The sequence below is a fragment of the Anolis carolinensis genome, chromosome 3, assembly GCF_035594765.1.
Source record: "Anolis carolinensis isolate JA03-04 chromosome 3, rAnoCar3.1.pri, whole genome shotgun sequence".
Taxonomy (NCBI): Eukaryota; Metazoa; Chordata; class Lepidosauria; order Squamata; family Dactyloidae; genus Anolis; species Anolis carolinensis.
Window position 1 is genome coordinate 114,509,188 of NC_085843.1, and position 23,049 is coordinate 114,532,236.

At 41.5% G+C, this 23,049-nt stretch overlaps 1 protein-coding gene and 1 long non-coding RNA gene across 3 annotated transcripts in view; one reads left to right on the forward strand and one right to left on the reverse strand.

The window, feature by feature from the left end:
- slc9a4 (solute carrier family 9 member A4) overlaps nt 1-21,297 on the forward strand; it is a 34,366-nt gene extending 13,069 nt beyond the window's left edge. The window contains exons 8-12 of one of the 2 annotated variants that reach the window (XM_062975396.1): nt 4,087-4,248; nt 9,428-9,524; nt 11,996-12,127; nt 15,554-15,644; nt 20,704-21,297. In XM_062975396.1, the coding sequence (XP_062831466.1) occupies nt 4,087-4,248; nt 9,428-9,524; nt 11,996-12,127; nt 15,554-15,644; nt 20,704-21,083 (862 nt within the window). In that variant the 3' untranslated portion in view covers nt 21,084-21,297. Of the gene's footprint in view, nt 1-4,086; nt 4,249-9,427; nt 9,525-11,995; nt 12,128-15,553; nt 15,645-20,703 lie in introns of those variants that run through there. The other variant, XM_062975397.1, reaches the window with a different exon arrangement.
- LOC134297543 (uncharacterized) lies at nt 1,908-3,114 on the reverse strand. The gene is made up of 2 exons (XR_010004321.1): nt 2,576-3,114; nt 1,908-2,489 (listed from the first exon to the last, which is right to left on the reverse strand). It is a non-coding gene; the product is annotated as an uncharacterized LOC134297543 (long non-coding RNA).
- Nucleotides 21,298-23,049: the final 1,752 nt, after the last annotated feature.

Sequence of the window (23,049 nt, forward strand, 5' to 3'; positions counted from 1 at the left end):
CTTAGGCTTGTTTGGGGGAACAAGAGAAAGAGAGGGAGACCCTTCTAAGTGACCGTTCCCAGACTTTGGAGCTCCCTCCTCAAAAAGGATTGCCCTGTCTTTGCTCCACTTCCAGGAGCAGGTCAAAAGCCTCTGGCTTTTAAATATTGAGTTTTTAATGTAGCATAATAATAATAATGGGGCCCCTGGTGGCACAGTGTGTTAAAGCACTGAGCTACTGAACTTGCGGACCAAAAGGTCCCAGGTTCAAATCCCAGGAGCAGAATGAGCGCCCGCTGTTAGCCCCAGATCCTGCCAACCTAGCAGTTCGAAAACATGCAAATGTGAGTAGATCAATAGGTACCGCTCCAGCGGGAAGGTAACGGCGCTCCATGCAGTCATGCTGACCACATGACCTTGGAGGTGTCTACAGACAACGCCGGATCTTCAGCTTAGAAATGGAGATGAGCACCAACCCCCAGAGTCGGTCACGGCTGGACTTAACGTCAAGGGAAACCTTTACCTTTAATAATAATAATAATAATAATAATAATAATAATAATAATAATAATAATAAATCACACAGTCCTAAACACTTTGGAAGTGTTCGACTTGTGATTTTGGGATACGAAATCCAGTATATCTATCTTGTTTGCTGTGTCATACAATGTCGTTGTGTCAATAATAATTATTATTATTATTATTATTTATTTTTCTCCTGCTTTTCTCCCATGGGTGGGACTCAAGGCGGTGTACAATAGTTAAAAACAGAAATTATGTAACATATAAAATCAAACAAAAACATCATAAACCAAATACACAAATTGCACACTACATAAACCATATATAAGAAATCAATAAATTACAACATATACCATTAAAAAATTCCCTGAACCTCCAGCCATTTATGAAGTGATTTTTAAAAACTCACTATACATTTGTTACTTATTTTTGTATTGTTTTTAACTTGTATTGCTTCAGTAATAGTTGAATAATAGTTGCATTTTTATTCCCTTTTGGGAAGAAGGGGAGTGCGACTATTACTCGAAGAATTTTTTTCTGTAGCTCTGGGGTTTTTCTTGGCTGCCAGCCAAGGAAAACCCCTAGCTGCAAAGCCATCCACATGTCTGCTGGTGACCCCTATGAGGCCTCCCTTGGCTGCCAGCAGGCATGCGGGCGGTTGAAGGCCCACCCACCCGTGCGCTTGGAGGGAAGATGTGATCAGCCAGGTGTTGCCTCTTTATATAGTAGTCCCACCCGTGAGCTAAGGATGCGACTATTTCGTGAGGAATGTTAAAAAAACCAAAACCGGGACCCCAAAAGAGGGTGCGACTATTATGCGATGGCGACTATTATGTGATGAAATACAGGCACGTTGATATCCATCTTGAGTCCCATTATTGGGAAAAAGGTAGGATGAATCATCATTCCCATCACAATGATGGTTGTGGTGGTGATAATGTGGCTGCATGTAGCCACATGGGGTGCCATAGGTTGCTCCAATTCCTAGTCTACAACCCCCTTGGTTATATATTTTACACACATACAGAGTGCCCTTTAGATGTCATTGATGCAATTTTTCCACTCATGTGAGGCTGACTGGTTTTAGACTGTGGAGAGGCTTTTATTGAAACAGAACTTACTATAAGTAAAACATTAAGAGATATCTTACTTAATAAGCCATCTACTGCTGAATATCACCCTGAGGTGGAAACAGAATGCCAAAGGGGAAGCACTTACCTAGGGAACAATCCATTTCATTCACTAATTAATAGAGAAGATCTTTGGCTTTCCATTAACAATCAAGCATTTGTTAAACAAGGAAATAGAAAAGAAGCTTTCTAGACAACCTCAAATGTCTGCAGCCATTTCCTTGCAAGCCTCCTCCATGTCTCTATGATCAGTGTCAAAGACAGAACGCCAGTGAGTAAAGCAAAACTCAGTTTATTGAGATTACAGAACTAAAAATGCCCGTAGGAGACAAAAAACAGGGCAAACACTTGACTTCAGTGTGATAGGTAACAAAAAACAACTCAGATTGAGCTTAAACAACTCAAAGGGAAAAACCGGGTTAAACAGAAGTATAATCCGGATTAAATCAAAAGTGCTTACTTCAGCCTGGCAAACAATGCAAACAAAGGAGGATCAACAGGAGTCAGAATGTAAACAACAGACTGGTAGCAGATTCCTCTCTGCTACTCAGAAACAGCAGGAGACTAAACCAGGCTTGTTTATTCCTCCCTGCAGCGAAGGAAAACGTGGTCGTAGTCAGGATTCAATTTAAGGTTCAACAGCCAACGATATCCAGGTCCAGGCTCAGCAGTCAGGGAAACGGCAGTCAGCAGGGTCCCAATCCGGTCCAGAGGTCAATAGCCAAACGTAGCCGTCTAGGAATCCAAAGGTCTCACCGATAAGCAGCAGAAGGGATAATCCAGAATCGAAGTCAGTCAGTCCAGCGTCAATCCAGTGTGAGTAGGTATTGCCCGTCAAAAAGACGACGGAGGTCCAAGCTATTGAGATTAAACACAAGTTGCACAGAGAAAAACCCCGCACAGTTCCTCCCGCCGTCAATGCCCAGTGTCCTTGGTAAACTTACGTATCCAGCAACGAATCACACCCGTCTTCAGGAAGTTCCCCAACAAAAGCCCAAGCGTCCGTCCAGATTACCTTGCCCAACGCAATTAGACATTGATCCCAAACCCCAATTTATCCCAGTTCAAGCTCATCATCGCTGTCAGCTGCCATCCCAATTCCAGGCGCCCCAAACTCATCATCCTCATCAGAGCTAAAGCACCTTTGACTACGCCCCACAGCATCCCCAGCTGTGGATCCCGCTCCATCCCTCCAGCCAGTCCATGGGTCTGATCCTGCAACCCGCCACTCACCTCCCATGCTTTCATTGCCTGTTTCCCCAACACCCAAATCCTCCCTCACACGAGTCCATTCCATGTCATCCTCCTCCGAGCTGGCCATCTCTTCCTCCAAACCCTCAGAAAAACCCTCAAATGAGTCCTCATCTGTCGGGTCTGTAAACAAATCCCGGAGCCGTTTTCGTTCACGCTCCTCGAAAGAGTCTGACTCTCGAGGAGTCTTATGCCCCCTTCTTCTATTATCGGAGCCCGAAGGCTCAACCATAACAATCAGGGAGCTCTCAGTCTATGAGCAGCTACAAAGAGTTTCCGGGTGAATAAATTAAAAATGAACAATTTAGAAAATGTGATGTTATTTAAGAATTAGTATCCTGAAATAAAAATACTTTCAAAATAATATTTAATAGAATAAAAATAAACATAAATATTGTGATTTAAAATGTCCACAGGGGTGAGTTCCATCCTACAAGATAAAATCAGAGTTTAAAGAGGCACCATCAAATGGAAAGAAATAGGCCTCAAATTTATTTGGTTACAACTGTAAATAGAGTCGGTGCTTGCATGGATCTGAATCCAGGCATCAACCAACCAGCATGTTGATCAATGAATCTACTCATCCAGCCCCTCTGCTGCATCCTATGGGATAGCCAATGAAGTGCAAGCTAGGCGGAAACCCAACATGGTCACACAAAGGCTGTGAGCAAAATGTCTGCCCTTGTCCCCCCTCTGATTCCAGTGGAATATATTCACTGGTGGGATAAGACTTGGAGAGATGTTTGTCTGGCCAGTTTAGCATCTATAAATACTCCCCAGCTGATCATAGTGAAAGCTGAGCATCTGGCCATTTTGGCCCTGGTGGGGAGGAGGTGCCAGCTGATGAGGGTTGGCAGGATCACTGTCATTGGCTGGCAGCTCAGCTGCACCCAAGCAAGGTTCCTGGACAGGAGACTGCCAGGAAAAGCGGCACGGGGAGGCACCCTTTATGGCTTCTCTCCTGTCCCACACCGCAACTTCAGCTTCTTGATGAGTTGGGCATCTCATTTACATTTAGGAATGATTATATTTGAATGAGGAAGAGTGGAACCTGCGGAACAGCTTCTGCCTTCAGATTATTAATAGTCCATAGGATTATTTCATGGCCTTCTGGTCCAGAAAGACTTGCATTGGATACAAAACTGTATTTTGTGAGAAGTCACCATTGATTCTTGTTACTTCTAAAAATTCTCTTTGCTCCCAGGTTTAAGAAGTTTGACAACAGATTCCTGAAGAAGGTTCTGTTACACAAGCAGCAACCCAAATCCAGCCTTGTTTCTCTGTACAAAAAACTTGAAATAAAACAAGTCATTGAGATGGTAGAAAGTGGGGCAATGACACCAGCGACATCCACACAATCTTCTCTGTGAGTACTGTTAAGCCTTCTTAAAGAGGGGAATGGAGGTTATTTGAAATTCATAGTGTTGAAGAGGAAGACATTGTCCCTTTTGCACATTCTACAAATGTGTGGAGGGAAAGGAAGTGGGAATCATCCATTCATTTTAAGGATGGGCTGGAGATGTTGTGTAATGTAAGAATAATAGTAATAACAATAAGACTTTATTTTTAACCCTCCCTCTCTCCCTGTGGGGACTCAACTTTGTGTACACAACTTGGAGTGATATCCTTTTGTGTAATTTATATCTTTCTCTTTTTTGGACACTGCACTGGTTGGAGTGCCTTCCTAAACACATAACAACAAAAGTCCCCTTGCAACCCACCTTTTAAACACCACACCTCACTCCTTATGACTGACATTTACTGACCCATGGAAGGAGTGGTAGTCGTGAAGTGTCTGGCTATATTTCTACAGTTGGATACACAGCAACTGGAATCTTCTGGAGGACTCAGATGATGATGATCATTTGTGTACATGCAGCTGTGGGAACATAACAGGAACACTTTCCTCTTCCTTATGCCATGCTGCACCATTCAGTAAATGGCCATGTTGAAGGAACTGTGATAGCTAAAAGCTGAGTTTGGGGAGGAAGACGGGCATTGTAGTTTCACCTATGCAGAACTTTACAAGATGTTTCTTGATGCAGGATCCTAGCCATTATGTATGCGGAACTTTCTCCACATCATGAAAGGGGAATGTGAGACCTTCAGGATGCCACTGGATAAGATCTATCCTAGCTAATGGGGAGTGAAAATGAGAGCCAAAAGTCTGTGTTCTTGTGATCAGTGGAGAGAGCCTTAGATGCATGCACATTTATGTATTTTCCAACCTTAAAATGAAGATAAGTCAACTAGACAGGGGTTTTTTTTGTTCTGATTCTGCTATTCTTACCTACCTTTGTGTTCATTTAATGGTCTGGAAAAGATTATAAATGACTGCTTGCAATTGTTGGCTAGGAATAGAATATTATAAGGAGGTCTAAATGATAAAAATGTATCAAACCACTTTGGCATAGGACTTGGAAAATTGCATTTTGTAGCAAAATAATGTGTATCCTCAGCACTTTAAAAAATTCCTATAAAATTTGTTCAAATAGGTTGTTGTACATTTTCCAGGCTGTATGGTCATGTTCCAGAAGCATTCTCTCCTGATGTTTCACCCACATCTATGGCAGGCATTCTCAGAGGTTGTGAGGAATACCTCACAACCTCTATGAGGGAACACTTGTTATGTGTTTGGAACCCAATGGCTTTGAGCTATTACTGTGGTAGGAAATGAACATTCAGATATGAAATAGTTATGCACTTTCTCATATATGTTATCTATTTTTCTGTTTGGAAAACACAGAATCATATCTTTGCCAAGTCTTATGTAAATAAAAGTATAAATGTTCACACCTAGGACTGTGGCGGAGTCTCCATAGGGAAGGGTTAACACCTCTTTGGTGTTTGTTTTGCTTCTGTGCCCTTGTTCAGAAGATTTATCCTCACTTTCTGTCCCTGTGATAATTGGATTTTGGAAAAATTGGCATGTTGTGGAAACAAGGATAGGTGCTAAACCTTTGGTTGGGACACCTTTTCCCCGTGATAACTCTTTCAGGAATGAATTTCTTTCATTTCCTGTTGTCTCACCCCCATTCTTAACTATGAGTCATTTATTACCGGTAGTTGGGTGTTTGTAACTCGAGGACTGTCTGTATATTTGGGAACAGGAATTTGAAGTAGTATGGACCACATTAGTCAAGTGTACCACTTTCCACTATACGGGCCAGTGCCTTATGTTGAACAACACTAGCTCTCTACAGTTTCAGATAGGGCCTTTCTCAGTCATGATGTCAGGAATGGAATTTGGGACTTTCTGCATCCAAACTGTGGTCTACCAACTAAGCCACCAACTCTCCATAACCTGGAGAAATGCTACCTGAGCTATGTGTTTTCCATAGGGGAAAATAAGAGAATGCCTATCTGCATGGGGCTTTAAAGTATGCTGAAGTGATGATGTGAGAGTTCCCCTTAATTTACAATCTAATTGTAGCATATAGAATGCCTCCGTAACAGAGCTCTTAATTTTTAAAACTGGTATCTTTGTACTGTGTGGGCATATGAGAATTAGACTAGGTCTGATCACTACAATGTTACCTATCAATATGGAAAGGAAGCCTTTGCTTCACTGATCTTCCCCCCATGAAACTTAGCTAGTTTAGCAACCATAGGGAAATATGCACTGTGGTAGGTTAAACAACATTCCTTTTAGGACCTACACACCCAGAAGGGAGATCACTATATTAGAGGAAATCTGAAACTCACTCCTAGCAGTTTCACTGGAGAGTGGAAAGGCCATTTCACAAAATCGTGCTGCCAGTATGTTATTGTTTTTGTAAGCTGTATAGTTTTGCCTATTTTGCTAGACTGGATCACTAGCAAGTTACTGATTGTGAAAAGCCAGGCATAATTAGGGATGGGAATAATATTCAAAGCATATTAAATAATATTTGAAAAACATGGGTTTTTTTTTAAAGTATTGAGAAACCCTGACAAAGAAAATCCTAAACTGATTAGAATCCATGCAATTTGGGACCCATTCTGAAAAATCCTTAACAGTTGTACTTAATTGTCTCTCCCTTCACACACTTTTCTGCTTCCTTGTGCATGTCAGAATTGGTAAGAATTTACTAAGGCAGTTACAAATGCATAACCTAGGCTTACACATTTGTGACTGGTTCATATTCACAGTCTTTATGTTTCCACTGCTGTTGTTTATTCATTCCGTCACTTTCATGACCTCATAAACTAGCCCACACCAGAGCACCCTGTTTCTACTAGTTGAATGGATATGTAGGAATGGTGAAAATCCTCAAGTCCTGATTTACCTGGCAACAGCTTCGGTATTCCCCGATGACTGGAAAGCAATTGACAATGTTTCCACTCTTGTCCTGCAAGGGGAATTGCAACAGGTTTATGGCAATCTGGTTAACAGGAGAAGAGATCCTATCTCTCACAGGAGTTACTGCCCAGTAAATGAGGAAAAGTGGAAGGGCTATGAGATACTACTTATAGCTATTTATCAAAGCCAAAATTACCCCATGTCCTTAAGGAACTAATACCTATAATAAGATGGAATGCAATCATATTAAGAGCAGATTGTTAAGGGAAAGTTACAATCTTCTTTTAAAGAAACCAGAGGATGTTATCACTAAAGCAATTTTCTTTGTGTAAATACAACACCTGAACTAAGCCTAATGTTTATCCAGAGAGCATAGGGATCAGGGTAAAGCCTTCAACAAAAGAAGAAAAACACATTTCATTAGGTTGTTAACACGCCCACTTTGTTTTACTTGGAAAGAGCTTTGTATCATAAGTACTGCAGAACTGTAGAAGGTGTAGATTTATTAAACAGAAACTACATTGCTTCCTCTGTGAAGAGTTACATGCTTATTGTTATCAAATTGTCTGGTTAATAGCTAACTTGATGAAAGAGTTATCCACTTCTATATTTGTGTTTTAGCTGGATGACAAAGTGACTTCACAATATTTGAAGAGTTGCTCATTGTTCACCTGAAACTAAGGACATTTGAATAGAAGTGCTTAGAGAATCATATGAGCTGGCCATTGGCACATTGTGATTTCTTTCACTTGTTAGCAGTCCTGACTAAGCCCATCACATATTTGTATGGTTAAATATGTCAGTTTGCCAATTCAGGTATGCTCCCTAACTATTCTTATAATAATAGCTAGCTAAGTACTTTCTTGGCTTACTCTTGTATATACCATACATTGTGTTATGTGGTGGACCAAAGTGGTATGGAGATTTGTGCATTGGATTGTGACCTGGAGACTGGGATTCAAATCCCCGATCAGCCATGGAAACTTTTTGAGCTTTGGCCAGTCACACACTCTCAGCATCAGATCAAAGAAAAAACTTCAAACCCATGTTAGGTTTGCTTTAGGGTCATCATAATTCAGAAATACATTGGAGATACACAGTGGGTCTATCTTTAGATGGCTCTTAACGCGTGCTTCTCTATTAAAACTAAAATACCTGTTAGAATTGTCCCTTTGTTTTTACATTTTATACAACTGGATCTACACATCAAGTATATCCTTTTGTGAAATTTTCCCCAATCTGCAAAAAAAATGTTTGTTTGTCTCTTGGTCTAATATATGCCCAATCTTTCTTCCAAGAATGGGACTCAAGGAATCTTATAATTAGAACAGAAAAAAACTGTAATTAAAGCCAAAAAGGGGGGATAAAGACATTGAAGCACAACTAAAGACACACACCAATAAGAGAAGACAGTGATGTTGGTGTTCTGCATTTCGTATTGTAGAAATAAGGTACAGGCATAGGTGAGACTGCCAAAACAAAATAAAGATACATTAAAATATGACTGTGCAAATTTGCTAACTAAGAAAAGAATTCTTAAGTGTTATCATTACAGTAGAGTCTCACTTATCCAACATAAATGGGCTGGCAGAACGTTGGATAAGTGAAAATGTTGGATATTAAGGAGGGATTAAGAAAAAAAGCCTATTAAACATAAAATTACATTATGATTTTACAAATTAAGCACCAAAACCCCATGTTTTACAACAAATTGACAGAAAAAGCATGGTAATGGTAATGGTATGTAGTAATTACTGTATTTACGAATGTAGCACCAAAATATCCCAACATTTACAAAAACATTGACTACTAAAAGACAGACTGCGTTGGATAATACAGAACGTTGGATAAGTGAAGGTTGGATAAGCGAGACTCTATTGTACTTGCATTTTGGCAGATGGTTTTCAACAAATAAACATTTTCTATGTGAAAAGAGTATGTGGGGTTTAACGGATGTCTGTTATTACTTTTTATAGTTGTGTATACAGATTTCTTTCTGGATTTGGCCAATTGCTGTGACCAAAGATAATATAAGAATGGGACATTGTTCCATGCATATACAAATACATGCTACAAAGAGTTTAAATGACAAACTCTTTTGATTTATGGACAAAACTTTCCTATCCTTTGTTTGCAAGGCATTCTGTATATATCTGATACATGCAACTAATAGCGGCTACTTAGAAACACTGCATGGAAACAACTCCCTTCCCTTTGACTTAATAATAACCAATGTCAAGTTCTCTTTCCTTTCTGTTTGCAGGAGGTACAGACATCAAAGAACCCGAAGACTTGCCCCTGAAGAGGTGGAGTCCATCCAAAACATACTGGCACACAATCTGTATCAAGTGAGACAAAGGGTGTGTGTTTTTCATTCTTGTACTGTTTCATCTCATAGTTCTAGAATAAAAGGCCATGTTTGCACTCCTTAAAACCCTAGCAACGGTCAGTGATAACTGAAATGTCAGCATCATTGATTGCAGGTTAATGCAGCTGAGTATTACAGTAACCTTATGGGAAAGTATGGATCCTAATCCTTAATGAATATGTACTTGGTTTCTCTCTGTGATGTGTATGCATGGGAGTGTGTGTGTCAGAGGGAGGTGTTGTGCTCATTCTTTATCAAGCAAACAGAAATGTCTACCAGCCTTCCTCTTCCCAAATATAGCTGGCCTTTGGTATCTGCAGATGTTTTATTCTTGAACATCCCCACCCCCCTTGTGGATATCAAATTCTGTAGATGCTAAAGTCCCATTATAAGCAATGGTGTAGTAAAATGATGTCTCTTACATAAAATGACAAAATTGAGCTTTGCTTTTTGGCATTAATTTTTTTTCAAGAAACATAATGTTGGATCCATGGGTGTGAAATCTGTGGTTGTGGATGGACTGCTGACGGTATTTGCTTTAATTGGTGATCTATGATAAGAGGTTTAAAATGGGCTTAAAGCTAACCTAAAAATGTGCAATAAACACTGAGAACAGGGAAGCCCTGGCAATCAATAGAAAGAGAGAGGGAGAGGTCTGCCAAGAGGAAGGCACATCAAGCAAACCCTTGTTAGGCTTGCTTTCCATCTGGAAATGTATGTTTCTACTTTGAAAGACCATGCAGATCCAAAATAGGTCACAGGGTTGTTCTATGTTTTCCAGGCTGTATGGCCATGTTCCAGAAGTATTCTCTCCTGACGTTTCGCCCACATATATGGCAGGCATCCTCAGAGGTTGTGAGGTATCCTCACAACCTCTGAGGAATACTTGCCATAGATGTGGGCGAAACGTCAGGAGAGAATACTTCTGGAACATGGCCATACAGCCCGGAAAACATACAACAACCCTGTGATCCCGGCCATGAAAGCCTTCGATAACACACCAAAATAGGTCTCTACTTATAGACCCGGTGGCGAAGTGTGTTAAAGCACTGAGCTGCTGAACTTGCAGACCGAAATGTGCCGGGTTCAAACCCCAGGAGCGGCGTGAGCGGCCGCTGTTAGCTCCAGCTTCTGCCAACCTAGCAGTTCGAAAACATGCCAATGTGAGTAGATCAATAGGTCCCGCTCCGGCGGGAAGGTAACTGCGCTCCATGCAGTCATGTCGACCACATGACCTTGGAGGTGTCTACGGACAATGCCGGCTCTTTGACTTAGAAATGGAGATGAGCACCAACCCTCAGAGTCAGACATGACTGGACTTAACGTCAGGGGAAACGTTTACCTTTTACCTATAGACCACAGCCAAGACTCTACCCTTGGGAGACAATCATACTTGGCCAAGAGTGATAGCCTTGCCTATGATTTGATGGTGATCTACAACAGAATGAGTTAGAGTCCAAGAACAAGCACTAGGTGGCAGAAGTCACTTGCTGCAAAACTGAATGATTAAAAGTTGCTTGCGATCTAGTTGTTTGCAGAAAGCTAGCTGTTATATTAGCATGTCCTAGCAAAATCATTGATACAATGAATTTATTGTATTATCCATTTATTTATTTGTCCTCCTTCTCTCACATATAGGACCTAAGGCAGCTTAAACATTAAACCATTAAAACAATGTGTTTTAAACAAACAGATCTAAAATATAAACATTGAAAAAACACTGAACAACAACTGAAGTTCTGTTTTGATAAGATGGCCGATGCCTGCTAGAAAAACAGAGTGAGGGCTGAGGGCTCTTCCACACAGGCCCATAATGCAGGAGCTCCCGCGTTTTCACTGGAGGCATTCAAATGATGTCTCCGGTTAAAATCATGCATGGACTAGATACAGTAATGCACGAAACCTCTTCCTGCAGGACATCTTTAAGTTAGCATAAGGCTGTTGTCTTTGATTGTTGTGGTGCAAACTAGATTGCTGGTTTCAACTTTCAGGACCTTGTTTTGAGCATATATAAATGGATATTTGAAATAATTATAGATGAAGTAGCACTTAAGGAATTGGAAAGGTATTCCCCTTTTGGTCATAAAAATATTTGATGAAGTTACATAAAATCTAGTATATTAGAATCAATTAGAATCTCTACTTAAAAAGTCATCCAGCATGCCATGAGCATATTCAGACCTGAGTGGGCTTTTCTCCCTCTACACATTTTGCATTTCTCAAAACTTCTGGATTGCTCAAGCCTGCTGATACCTTGATGTGTGCAATTATAGTTCAAAAAATAAATTCTGGTTATATATAAATCCAATCCTATAGTGCGAATCTGCTATTGCTATTACATTGCACTGGCAGTGGGTGGCCAACGTCATACTTTGTAAAGATCATTTGATGACAATAATACATGCAAATAATATGGGGAGTATAACTTGACAAATATAGGAAGGAATGTTTTTGTCATTTCAGACATTGTCATATAATAGGTACAATCTTGCTGCAGATGCAAGTGAGAAGCAAGCCAAAGAAATCCTCATCCGACGCCAGCAGAGCCTGAGGCAGGCTGTGAAGAAAGGCCGCAGCCTTCCATGGGGAGGGCAGGTTGGTACCACTTACACAAGCTGTGCTATTTGTGGAATTGAAGTATGCAAATAAGCTGAACATCTTGCGACACAAAGCATACTGTTTGTTAGCACTTTCAGTTATGGCCCAGGGAGAGTTTCTGTCCTCAGCAATCCTATTATTCAAGCTCTGCTCCTGCAACTGTAGTAGGATAAAGGTTCTTTGTGGTGCTCTAGGTAGGGCAGAGGAAGGCTGCGGTGGCAAACAACGTGCCTGCATTCTGTTTGATGTTTTTTCTCCTTTCGTAAAAGAGTTAGCACAGGCATCCCTTTATTATTATATCATGGGGAATTTAAAAAAACAGGAATATCAAAAATGAATGGAATGGTTGGGAAGGTGGGATAGCATTTTTGAAAAACCTGGAAATCAATGTATTCTTTGGGGTACAGAAAACAAGAGTTCTAGTATACAATGCATAATATGTTTAGAAACAATGGAAGGAAAACAAATCATTAGTTTCCTCGTGGTAATCTGGGGCACTTGCTATGATTCTATGTCCCTGGCTAGACCATGTTTTTTTTTTTTGAAACTGTGGATATGACGAAATGCCATGAAATTAGCTTTTTTCTGGTTCCAGCATACTATAGAGTTGTCTTGGAGTACCTAGAGATTTTTAGATATAGATCCTTTCTAGGAATTTGCTAGACTGTCGAACCAACTCTGTGATAATGTCTAGAAGAAGCATGTCATAGAATCACCTGGAGGACCTAGCCAATTCCAGAAAGATCATTTTTTCCTGGGTGCGGGTAAGTGAAGCCATGTATATGGATTCCTAAATCATAGGGTTCTCACTGTATTTTAAATGGAATCCTGGGATCTGCATATTCAGGACAGGTATTCAGAATTTTCAGTCAGAAAGGCCTATTACTTCATTAACTCTACAAACTCCAGAATTTTATATGATGCAGCTGTGGGAGTTAACATGGAATTATTGCCCTAACACTGGGTAGTGTGAAATGGCCATAGAAAACATGTTAAGTTAACTTTACAAATAGAGTAAGGGGTGGTGATGATCATACATCTGGGTAATCTCCTGCCCATTTTCTCTTTAGTATTTTAAAGTACTCCTATTTTGTGGCCCAGTACTAGGACAACCTAAAATTCTACTTACTAAATCATATGTGAAGATCAAGGATGGACAACCTGAGGTGCTTTAGGTGATTCCCATGTAGTTTCAACCCTAAATTGGAACCTGTGAATGATTCAAACTTCTGGCCTGTCCCTTCCTGAGCAGCCTTGGGGTGGGAAAGGAGGTAGAGAAAGAGAAATGGGTGGAGATTAAAGGGATAGAGAAAGAGAGAAGATGTAGACTTGCCAAACATTCGTTCTTATTGTGTATCACTGGCGGTCTCTAGATCTTGATGGATTATCTTCCAGAAGTGAATGGGGCCCTTGACACAATGGTTACCCATCCCTAGTCAAAGGAATAGATTTTAATAACACAATGTGAGAATCTGGTCTGTGGTATGGCAAACCAAAGGAGCAATGCTGAAATAACAAGCCATTTCCAAACGTACTTTCCAAAAAGATAGACAAAAGAAATGGATATGCTCTGGAAAAGAGAGATTCAAAATATCATCTCCATAAGCATACACTTCAATGAGTAATAGTGCCTTGTGTATAACAAACAGTTCAAATTCTATATTGTTTATTGAATGTCTGGTCATATTATTGAGGGGAGAAGGCTGAATATAAAATAATAATATATATATATGACACCCATATCTGCAAGACCAGTATCCATGGGTTTGCTTATCCACTTCCAACAAAATATCTCTTCTCTAGGCATTTCTATGTAATCCAGTGCACCTCTGTGGTATTCTTGGGTCAGAAATTCTTCATTTCAATAGCGCCTGCTGTTATTTCTAATTTAATATATCCATGTGAAGTCCTGGAACATATCTACCTTAGACACAGGGCAGGCCCATAGCCAGGATTTTGATGGGGGGGGGGGGCTGAGGCTGAGTGAGAGAGGATCTACCTTAGCAAACCTTTTATATCGTTATCCCAATGCCCCCATGCATATGGGATATATTGAGCATGGTGATCAGATCATGACATGAATAAACATAATCGTTTAAATAATACCAGTAAGGCCTTCTCGTGGACCACCCTGATAATTTCGGGGGGGCAGGGAGGGTGAAGCCCCTCAAGCCCCCCCCCCCCCCCCCCCCCCCCCCCGCGGCCACATGCCTGACACAGAGGTTGTACTATAAATAATAAATATATGTTGCATTGTGAACAACGCATATCTCCCAGTCCAATTGGTTTCTTCCAGTTTTCTTTCCTTGCTCTACTATTACTCAGGTGTCTCTTGGATGGTTTTTTGAAACTTGAAAGCATAAAAACATGCCATTTTATTTGTATTTAGTGTGCTACATAAGCATCTTGAAAACTGGCCATGGGCTGCAATAACCATAAGGATTAGAAAATTAAATATAGGTGTTGGTTATTTCAAATAGATACACAGTCATAAGAAAAACAAGAGAAAGATAGATCTTCAAGAGAATAAACTAGTGCAAAATTAGTTGCAGTGTCTAATTACAAGAGAGATAACTCCCCAAGAAAGACACATGTATTGCTGCCCATTTGCTTCAAGCGGGCAGGGGGGAGTAGCTTTGGGAAGGGATGGAGGAGCCTGCTGCAGAAGAAAGCAAAGGAGGATCAAAGGAGGAGCTTCTGATCCCCATTATTAGCCCCCATTAGCCAAAAAGATCCAGCTGCTATTATCTGTAACAGCTAAGGCTTCAGCTGTGTTAATCAGATATAGCAAAATGAAGTAACCTTGGCATTACAAGAAATCAACCTCAATTCATGTTTTAAAATCCTGAATTTATTGTTATTGAACTGGGACACTGCTTTGATTATGAATATAGACAACAATACCCATCATTTTGAGAAAGTAAGCATTGACAAACATGATAACCCTTACAAAGTTCAGTTCTGAAAAGCTAATCCTGCAGGAAATCAATATGAGTTCAGAAAATTGTTCTAACTTCAAAGTCAGGTACAGATATACAAACATGAACATTTGAATTGCAGCTTCTAACACAAAACCCTCAAGATGGCCATAGATTTTCTCTTTGAGCCAGGTACCTTTGGCTGAATTTTTTTTTAAACTTTATCTGAGCAAACACGTCTTCAAGTCCTCCACTTTCAACAAAGTTGCACCGGAGGATTCCTAAAGAGACCTTATCAATCAAATTCATGAATAGTCTAACCTGCCAAAAGTTAAATCCACAAATGTGGGGGGCAGACAGTATTTCATTAACTGTCAATTTCAAAAATACCTACCAACTGTGTTTCACATATTCTTTTCAGGGTAACCAAATTAATTGAAGTGTAACATAGGGTACTGAAGAATAATATTACATTATTGAATTCCTGGCCTTTGTTTGTCCACAGGCACCTGCCAAAAGTGTACGTTTTTTGTCATTACCATTTGGTAACACTCAATTCAACAGGAGAAAAGCTAGGAATAAAGAAGATCTAACAGGTAACATTTTTCACCAAAATAATTTTATAAAATTGTCGATTGTTCCCAGTTCACACCCAATGCAAGGTGCTTGTGATAGCAGTTAAACCCCTAAGGAAGTGGGATGACACAGACAAGAGCCTTCATGACACCCGGATTGTGGAATGTTCTCCATCTATAGGTTCAACTGGCACTAGCCTTTTCAGTGGCAAACTAAAACAAGCTTTTTATTAAAGTTTTGAGGTGACAGCTTATTTCAAATTCAATGGTTTTAAATTGTGGCTTGAAAAGTGGTTTAATTGCTGTTTTTAAACTGGTCTTAATTGCTACTATGTTTACCAAGTTTTATTATTAATGTTTCTAATTTAGAACTGGTTTTAATTGTTTTATTGTGTGCTGCCCTGAGATCCCAGGATAAGGGATGAGATACCTGCGATAACTAGCAAATAGTTATGTCCATTCCCAGGAAAGAGGATTTTGGATCTGGAATGCATGACGTGTGATGCACTGGATGGTGTGTAGGATGCTTTGCTTCCACAGGAGAAAGATACTCATACTGTTGAAATGATATCGTTTTAAAATTAATTTCTCTTTCATTCAATGGAAAATAAGCAGGGAGGGTACACAGGATTGAGACTAGAATGCACACACACATTTTACATGGCATCTTCAGTCTTTGAGTATCAAGCAGAAATCACCATGTAACACTGTTTTCTTACTTGGTGTAAATGACGGAAAAAGTTTCACCTGTTGGTATTTGTCTGTTTTGCATTTGTTAAAGAATCCAGTCTCTCCAGATAAAGAAAGCAACTCTAGGGGCCCATTCAGTGTGGATTTTGGCACTGTTTGGAAGTGCCCTAGATTGACTTGATTATCGCTTTCTGTTATCATTTTCATAACCCATTCTTACCAACAAAAGCTTTTGGGTAATGCTAGACATTAGAATCATACCTTTAAGCAGAATAAATAAAAAGACTAGCCAGCATGGTGAAGTGTTTGAGCACCACACTTTGTCTCCAGAGACTAGGGCTTGAATCCCTGCTCAGCCATTGGGTGACATCTCTCATCCTCAAAAGAAAGCAATGGTAAACTTTTTAAAAAACAAATCTTGCCCAGCTCAGGATTATTATAGATTGGAAACTACTTAAAGGCATGCAACAACAAATATAATCCATTGGTACTTGAGCAGGGATAGTATGATATACTAGGACATGGAGCATCATCCTACTACTGCTTACTTTTGGTCATCCCAGCATGTCATGACTTTTATCCTGCTTAAAAGTAACTTCCAAAGTGGTGAAACCTGGGATTGTTGACATGCAAAACCTGTGCTCTGTCCCTTGAATTTCAACCCCCCTCCTGGGAAAAAAGAAAAAAAAAGTCAGCATTTTTGTGTGCTGCATTGTGACATTTTGCCTTCTGATCATCTGATTAGATGGTGGCAGTGAATGCCATGCCCTCTGATACAATGCAGCTCAGCAAAGCGCCCTGAAGCTAAAATTCTTTGGACCCAGATTTTTTCCTAAAAATCCTTTGGCAATTACATGTGACTCAAATCCGATCTTGGGTTTCAATTGTGATCAAAACAAGTTGCTAATTACAGACCAAGGATGTTCTGCCTTGTGTTGTTGTTCATTAGCAGGCTTTTAATGGCAGAAATAGTTAATAAAGACAGTTGCAACATGAAAAACCAGTGTTAATCCAGTTTAATGCAGGATGATTGATACATATGAAAATCATGGAGACTGAGGTTTGGTGCATTTAAAAAACAAACAGAAAAAAGTTGTGTGATTCAGCCACACAAAGTCTTTGCAGTTCAGGGAAGAAGCGGAGCATTGGTAGTCACCTGTAATGGCAGGTAGCTGGTATCTTCATCCCAGAGGTCTGTAAGGCTCATGCAGCCTCTGCGAGACACGGAGAAATGAGCCAATTAGTTTAAACCTCAGTTTGAATTTATTGGCTGGTGAAAATGACCAGAATAAGCCAGATTCATGCTTACAAAGGTTGGGTGGAAGCCTGGTTTCTTCATACATTCAAGATGTGTTTTGAGCATCCACTCTCTAATACATAATGTGTTTTTGCTATGCTTTTGTATTGTCACCTCATAGTATATTTATAGAGGTAGTTAACATAAGCCTTGGATTCAACTCCCAGTTCCTCAGGTCTTAGTAGGAATGGGGTTCTCCTTAAAGGACTTGAGATGAATGGGGCAGAAATAGCTATGTCCAGTTGGTAGTGGATGCCTTTTGTTGTGAATGCGTCTTCAGAGACTGCGGATGATAGTGGTGGGATCAGGAGAGGAAGGAAAAACCCTCGCGAGGAGGGCTCTTTGGAGGATTTGTTTAGGAAAAGGGTAAGGGAGACTGATAGGGAGTCTTCTGAGGAGGATTCATGTGGGGATCCTGAGGTGGAAATGGATGCTGGGTAACAGGTGTTAACGGAGGAATTGGACACGGACTGGGCACGGGCACCGGAGATGCTTGGAGACAAATTGGGGCCCATGGATACTACTGATGCTGGGGAAGCTTGGGTGTCTTCAGAAGCAGATCCCACTTGGTCTGCTTGGAGGAGTGAGAGGGGGTCCAAAGATAGAGTTGGGCATGGGCAGGATGATTGGGACTCTGATGAGGAATTCGGAACACCTGACCCAAGGGCATTTATTTATTTATTACATGCATTTATACCCCGCCCTTCTCCCCGAGGGGACTCAGAGCGGCTTACATTCTGCCACGAGGGCCAGCAACAAGTATACTATAAAACAAAACAATTAAAACATGATAAAAAGTATATAAAAATTAAAACGCTGCAAGGCAGCGATATTGCATCATCCTCAGTCATTCAATACTGCTACAATTACAGATTTGCGACCCGATTACATCAGCCAATGAGCTTATTCGCTGAATGCCTGGGCGCAGAGCCAAGTTTTTAGTTTTCTTCTAAATCCCAGGAGGGATGGGGTTTGCCGGATATCGCTGGGGAGGGAGTTCCACAGCCGAGGAGCCACCACCGAGAAGGCCCTGTCCCTCGTCCCCACCAGCCACGCCTGCGAGGCAGGTGAGATCGAGAGCAGGGCCTCCCCGGAAGATCTTAAGGTTCTAACGGGCTCATAGGAGGAGATACGTTCGGATAGATAGGCAGGACCAGAACCGTTTAGAGCTTTGTAGGTCAAAATCAGCATTTTGAATTGGGCTTGGTAGCATATCGGCAGCCAGTGGAGCTGGCTTAGCAGGGGGGTTGTACGCTCCCTGTAATCCACTCCCGTTATTAACCTGGCTGCCGCCCGCTGCACCAGCTGGAGCTTCTGGACCGTCTTCAAAGGCAGCCCCACGTAGAGTGCGTTGCAGTAATCCAGCCGGGATGTGACCAGAGCATGGACAACCGTGGCCAAGTCAGACCTCCCAAGGAACGGGCGCAGCTGGCGCACGAGGCGGAGTTGTGCGAAGGCTCTCCCGACCACCGCTGAAACCTGAAGCTCCAGGCTCAGTGATGAGTCCAGGATCATCCCCAGACTGCGAACCTGCGTCTTTAGGGGGAGTGAGACCCCGTCCAACACAGGCTGTAACCCTATTCCCTGTTCAGCCTTGTGACTAACCATTGGCTGTGTGGAGTTCTGATTCAGATTAAGAAGTTGAGACACCTGCTCTTTGGGCGTGGATAGTTTGGAAGCCCAGGAAGACCTGGATATATTGGGGTTGTTTGGCCATTATACCTTGCCTGTGGCAAGGTGTTGCTGGGCGCCATTGGGTTTCCTGTGTGTGTTACTGAAGACTGGACTGGGACTTTGCAACAGATGTAAGTTTAATCTGGGTTATTCTGCAACGGAGGGCTGGAATTGTGTGGGTTTTCCTGGACTGCACTGTTATTACTATTTTGTATTAGCTGCTGTTCGCCCTCGTTGCTTTGGCTCTCTGTGCCATTTCGTGTTGTGACCTTCTTGGATGACTTCAACCTCTCGGACCTTGGACCTTGGACTGGAACTTGACTTGGCTTTGCTCTTCGCTCTCAATCCGTGGCTTGGCGTTGCTCTCTATTCCGTGGCTGTCTGCTGTTGCTGACTACTACCTTCACTCCTGATACCGACGCTGTCTGCTTATCCCGACTTTGGACTGGCTTGACGAGGTTCTCCCGCTCTGCTCCTTAAACTCCTGTCTTGGCGTTTGCTTCTACAGCAGCTTGGCGCTGCTGGTTTATCCCGACTTCGGACCGGCTTGACGACGTTCTCCCGCTTTGCTCCTTTAACTCTTGGTTTGGTGTATGTTCCAGCAGCGGTTGCTGGGAGCTCGCCAGTATCTCGCTGTTTCACTGGCTTTGCTGCTCTCAACTGGGAGTTCCCTAGCTCAGTTTGGGCGTTTGTTTGTTTTGAACTCCTTTTGTACTTTTGGGAAAGGTTTGTGGACTTCAATACTGCTTGCTTTAGTTCATGCCTCCGTTTTTCAGCCCATTGTGAACTTTTGGGTCAAGTTCTAGAACTTTAAGTTTAACCCGGATTATATCTCTGGCTAATCCGGATTATTTGCCAGTTCTTGTTTTTTGGGGTTTTACCCGCTTGTTCTACTTAATAACACTGAAAGTTAAGTGTTTTAAGTCTTTTTAGTTTGTTGAGCTATTTTTTGGACTGTTGCTTTAATAAACTCTATTTTGCTCTCTAATTGGCATCTGACTTTTGACACCTTTCCTGTAAATGTTGTTAGCAGAGTGACTATAATTGTGTATCTGTCCAGGTAAATCTCAAACCTATTGTCCCAGGGGTTCCAGCTTGGATGGTCAGGTTCATTGATCAATAGGCGGATTGGTTGATGCCTGGATATGGTCCCATGCATGTATCTAACCTATTAGCAACCTATAGAGGAGAGGATTGTGAGAAGGTAATTTGCAGTATCAACACATTTTGAGGTCCACATGCTAACTGCTGAGAGTCTCTCATTGAAATATGAACTTCCAAATTCATACAGGACCTTGTTTCTTTAGGATATTTAGGACCCTAGACTATGCTAAAATGCACAACATTTCAAATGGAGGATACTTCTAATACAGCTCTTAACAGTCTTTGTTTTTTTTCTCGTGTGTTTCTGAATTTCAGGAGATTCCAGCAGTGACTCTGAATCTGTGTTCATTAAACTTAATTCAGAGTCTCAGCAAAGGTCACACCAAAGGAAACGGCAACAGCCGGAACTACTTCCTATGAAGCAACTGCCTTCAAGACTTGAACGAGCAGGTTTTACAGGCCAGAGAAGAAGAACAAATGAAGAAGAAAAAATTGCCAGAACCCAAACAACACGGTTACTGTTGAAACCTCAACATAATGCACTAATTGAAACTGATATTCAGGAACCTGAGTCAGAGAATGTGGTGGACACAGCACCATTCCCCTTGGCCCCTGCCATCAAATGGACAGCAGAGTCCAGGGATGATAAACATTTTTATGGGCCAAAAAGAGACTTTACAGGAAGAAAAGCATGACCCTCCATGCCAGCACACAAAATAATCGTTGTTTTCATTCCTTTGTTTTATTTCTGTTGGGAAATATTGGGTACCTCTGAAATACTTATGATTCTACTCTTAATGGTGGAAGATGTCTGTATTGTTAGACATCATGGGTAAAGAAAAATATATGAGTCCTGATTGTCTGAAAGCTCTACAGGAAGATATTAAAATCTACAGGCTGTTTTACGAAGCTTAGAAATATTATTTTTTGGTTCACAATTTCCAGAATCCTCCAGCTATTCTGGCTGTTGTGTATTTTGGGAATTGCAGTTTACAAAAGCTCTACTACATGGCTAGTCCATTGCCAGAAGTATGAAAAATACATATACATGCACACGCATGTGCGTGTGTGCATACACACACATATGAGAGTTTTAAAAGTGGATGTATTGCTTTTCTTTTTTTATTTAAATTTTTCAGTTTCATTCTGCAGGTTGATTGCACATTTCACAAATTGTTAAAGAACACTGTGAAAGAGGCAGACCTTGAATTGAGACCATCGAGATTTAATCATTGGTCACTAAATTTTATAAAATTTAATACGTTTTACCATGGTAAGTTCTTCAGAGTATGCAGGAGCATATTCTTAGATCTGAAGCTGTGAGTTATCTTAAACACAGCATGAAGGTTTGGATCTCTCTTATTCTGTGTGACCTGAATTCATTCCATAACTTGCCTATCAAGGAAGCCTACTTAATGGGCTGGCCATTCAAGAGTTTCCAAAATGTCAAAGCTGATCTGGTGTATTGTGCCACTGTGCAGTCAAAACTGGAAGGACTTTTAGACAACTACTCACTTCAGAAATGCTGGAACAATTACCTGTGCATTTTCATATGTCAACAAAGGCATTGATGCAATTACACCATCTGGGACTGACCCTCCAGGAATGAGTGGAGCCACTGCAAAGCAGTACCTCCAAGTCCCATCCCCATAAGGCATCCCAGAAGGATGTGAGGTCCAGGAGAACCAGTAGGGACATATTCCCCCTGTCCAGTTCCCGGTGAAGATCATCGATTAAGGCGACCAAGGCTGTCTTGGTACCATGCCCCAGCCTGAAGCCAGACTGTGCCGGATCCAGAAAATCAGTGTCCTCCAAGAATCTCTGGAGTTGTGAGGCAACCACATGTTCCATGACCGTGCCCAAATAGGGGAGATTGGAAATAGGTTGAAAGTTACCAAATTGAGTGGGGTCCAGTGATGGCTTCTTCAACAGCGGTTTGATCACAGCTGTTTTTAGGCTCGCTGGAAACTTGCCTTCCTGGAGGGAGGCATTCACCACCGCCTTCACCCACTCGGCCAAACCCCCTCTGGCTTCTCCAGCCAGGTGGGCAGGGGTCTAGGATGCATGTGGTTTGTCTTGTCTCTCCAAGGATCTTGCCCACATCCTCGAGCTCATCCAATTGAAATGAATCCATCAAAACTGGACAAGCAGGTGCTTGTGTTACATCCTCAGAGACTGCCGTTAATATGGCATCAAAGTCAGAGCAGATCAGAGCAACTTTGTCCGCAAAGAACCGAGCAAATGCTTCACAGTGGGCTGGCAAGTTGTCTTGAGTGGTGGGATTTAACAATCCTCTGACAACCCGAAACAGCTCAGCCGGACAGTTCTTTGTGGACGCAATATTGGCCGCAAGGTAAGCTTTCCTTGCGGCTTTTATTGCCGCAGCGTATGTCCTAAAATAGGAACACAGCCATGCTCGGTCTGATTCGCTGCGCTCCAATCGCAGTGTCCAGTGGACTTCAAGGATGAAGTGTAGACCCGGTAAGTCTACCCAACTTCTCTCTACTTAATATAGAACATAACGGGTAAACCTACTCAGAACAAGAATTAAATTCACACCTATGGTTCCACTAATCAAGGATCAAATATTAATTGCTGCATAGTGTGAATGTACCCACACTTCAGTCTTGTTTCCCAGAAGCAAGCCACACATTTTGAATG